Source organism: Eimeria tenella, genomic scaffold (genome assembly GCF_000499545.2).
Source record: "Eimeria tenella Houghton genomic scaffold, Eth_scaff1296, whole genome shotgun sequence".
Lineage (NCBI taxonomy): Eukaryota > Apicomplexa > Conoidasida > Eucoccidiorida > Eimeriidae > Eimeria > Eimeria tenella.
The window spans coordinates 1-2,911 of NW_013543761.1; the positions used below are offsets into that span (position 1 = coordinate 1).

Genomic DNA, 2,911 nt, shown 5'->3' on the forward strand with positions numbered 1-2,911 from the left:
GGGACTTTTGCTGCTGCAGCAGGCCTCAAAGCTGCTGCTGAGTGTTCGCGCTGCACTGCGGGCAGCTTTTGCGGCTCCCGGGGCCTGACGCAGCCCTCGGGGCTTTGTGCTGCAGTAAGTGTCTCCTTGCTGCAGCAGCTGTCTCCTTGCTGCAGCAGCTGTCTCCTTGCTGCAGCAGCTGTCTCCTTGCTGCAGCAGCTGTCTCCTTGCTGCAGCAGCACCGGCCCTGCTGCAGCAACTCTCTCCCTGCGCAAGTAAATGGCTCCCTGCTGCAGCACCTGTCCCGCTGCAGCAGCACCAGCCCTGCTGCAGCGCCTTTCTTCCTGCTGCAGTAAGGGGCTCCTTGCTGCAGCAGCTGTCTCCTTGCTGCAGCACCAGCAGCCCTGCTGCAGCACCTGTCTCCTTGCTGCAGTGAGGGGTTCCTTGCTGCAGCAGCGGTCTTGCTGCTGCTGCAGCTCCCTCCTTCCTGCAACAAGTGGCTCCTGTGCTGCAGCAACAGTCTCCTTGCTGCAGCAACTGTCTCCTTTGCTGCAGCTGCTCTCTCCTTGCTGCAGCAGCTCTCTCCGTGCTGCAGCAGCTCTCTCCTTGCTGTAGCGGCTCTCTCCTTGCTGCAGCACCTGTCCCCTTGCTGCAGCACCTGTTCTCTTGCTGCAGCACCTGTCCCCTTGCTGCAGCAACTGTCTCCCGCTGCTGCAGCAACTGTCTCTAGCTGCTGCAGCAACTGTCTCCAGCTGCTGCAGCCAGTGTCTCCTGCTGCTGCAGCAAGTGTCCCCTTTTGCTGCTGCAGCTGTCTCCTTCAGTTTTCCTCTGTCTCCTCATTTGGCTTCTGAGGTGTCTCCTTTTGTCTCCTTCAATCCTTTTTTTATTTTTCTGTCTTATTTTCTTTTGTCTCCTTTTGTTTCGTTATTTGTCTCTTTTTATTAAATCTCTTTCATTGTCTTTTTGTCATTTCTTTTATTCCTCGCCAAATGCCGTATCCTGCTGCTTTTGCTGCTGCTGCTGTTGCTGCTGCTGCTGCTTTTCCTGTCGCTGCTGCTGCTGCTGCTGCTTCAGGGGTTCTACTGCAGCGGCGGGGCGTGGACACCTGCGCCTCACCCCGAGGAGACAAATCCGGATGCTGCTGTTGCTGCTGCTGCTGCTGCTGACTCTGCTGCTGCTGCTGCTGCTGCTGCAGTGGGGGGCCCCTGTCCTGTGGGGTTTTACTGCCCCGCGGGGACAGCTTCTCCCATTGCCTGTCCGGAGTAAAGGAGACACTAAAGCAAAATAAATAATAAATTAATTATTTTAAATTAATTTAAATTAATTAATTAAAATTAATTAATTTAAAGTGATTTAAACTGATTTAGAAGCACAAGTCCAAGTGTCCCTTTTTGTCCCTTCCAAGTAAACAACTCCAAGTGTCTCCTTTTGCCCCATTTTTTCCCTTACAAATAAACTAATTAACCAAGTGAATTAATTTAATTATTTATTTAATTAATCAATTTAATTAATTAATTAATTAATTAATTAATTAATTAATTAATTTGTTGTTTCTGCAGAGGGACAAGTTCGAGTGTCTCCGGGGGCCGCAGCGCAGCAGACTGTCTCCCCTGTTTGCCGGGTCTCTTTTGTTCTGCTGCTGCTGGCTCTGGCAGCTGCAGCAGCGGCTACTACTGCAGCAGCAGCAGCAGCAGCAGCAAACCCTCCAGCAGCAGCCAGGGAGGCATCTGCCCCGAGGGACACTTCTGCCCAGAAGGCTCTTATGTCCCCCAAGTTAGTCTCCTTTTTATTTCATTTTTGTCTCCTTTTATTTCATTTTTGTCTCCTTTTATTTCTTTTTTGTCTCCTTTTTATTTCATTTTTGTCTCCTTTTCATTTCTTGTTTGTCGCCTTTTATTTCATTTAGTGTCTCCTGTTTATTTCTTTTTTGTCTCTTTTATTTCATTTAGTGTCTCCTCTTTGTTTCATTTCTGTCTCTTTTTATTCCTCTTTTGTCTCCTTGTGTTTCTAAAATAAATAACTGAACAAATCCCTAAACAAATAAAACAAATCCAACGAAACAAATAAACCAAACAAGACAATCAAACAAAACAAACAAATAACACAATCAAACAAAACAAACAAAACAAATAAGTCAAACAAATCAAATAAACAAGTAAATCAAATCAAACAAAACAAACGAAACAAACAAAACAAATAAAACACACAAAACAAATAAAACACACAAAACAAACAAACAAACAAAACAAACAAATCACATGAACAGAACAAGTAAACAAACAAACAAACAAACAAACAAACAAACAAACAAACAGAACAAATAAGCAAACAAACAAACGAACAACACCTTTTGCGTGTGCATGCATGCAGCCGCACAGCCTCTGCTTAATAACAAAATAACTAAATAAACAAACAAAAAAACAAAAAAACAAACAAACAAGCAAACAAACAAACTTCTCTGTGTGCGCATGCAAGCAGCCCTGCGGGCCCTGTTTACAAATTAAACCACCAAAAAACCCAAAAAACCAGAAACAAAAGCAGAAACCGAACAAACCAACAAACAAACCTCTTCCGTGTGCATGCATGCAGCCCCGCGGGCCCTATTTAGCAAGAAAACCATCCAAAAAAACCCAAAAAACGCACAAAAACGAACCAACAAACACACCTTTTCGTGTGCATGCATGCAGCCCTGCGCGCCCGGCTTCTGGAGCGAGGTCGGCGCCGCCAAGTGTCTCCTTTGCGCACCAGGCAGCGCATGCACTGTCTCCAAACTGCCAGCCCCAAACTTGCTTTGCCCCGCAGGATCTGCATGCATGCAAGGCGCGGCTTTCCCGCGGCCGTGTGCGCCGGGGCTGCTGGCGGCGAGCCGCGGCTCTGCGGCCTGCGAGCCCTGCTCCCGTAACCCCAAACCCTAAACCCTAAACCCTAAACC

At 47.2% G+C, this 2,911-nt stretch overlaps 1 protein-coding gene across 1 annotated transcript; it reads right to left on the reverse strand.

The window, feature by feature from the left end:
• Positions 1 to 25: 25 nt before the first annotated feature.
• On the reverse strand, positions 26 to 756 carry ETH_00016280 (uncharacterized protein; the record flags this gene model as incomplete). The annotated part of the gene is made up of 1 exon (XM_013379009.1): positions 26 to 756. A coding segment is annotated over one exon (731 nt), but the record flags the coding sequence as incomplete, so codon positions are not given.
• Between the last annotated feature and the right edge of the window lie 2,155 nt (positions 757 to 2,911).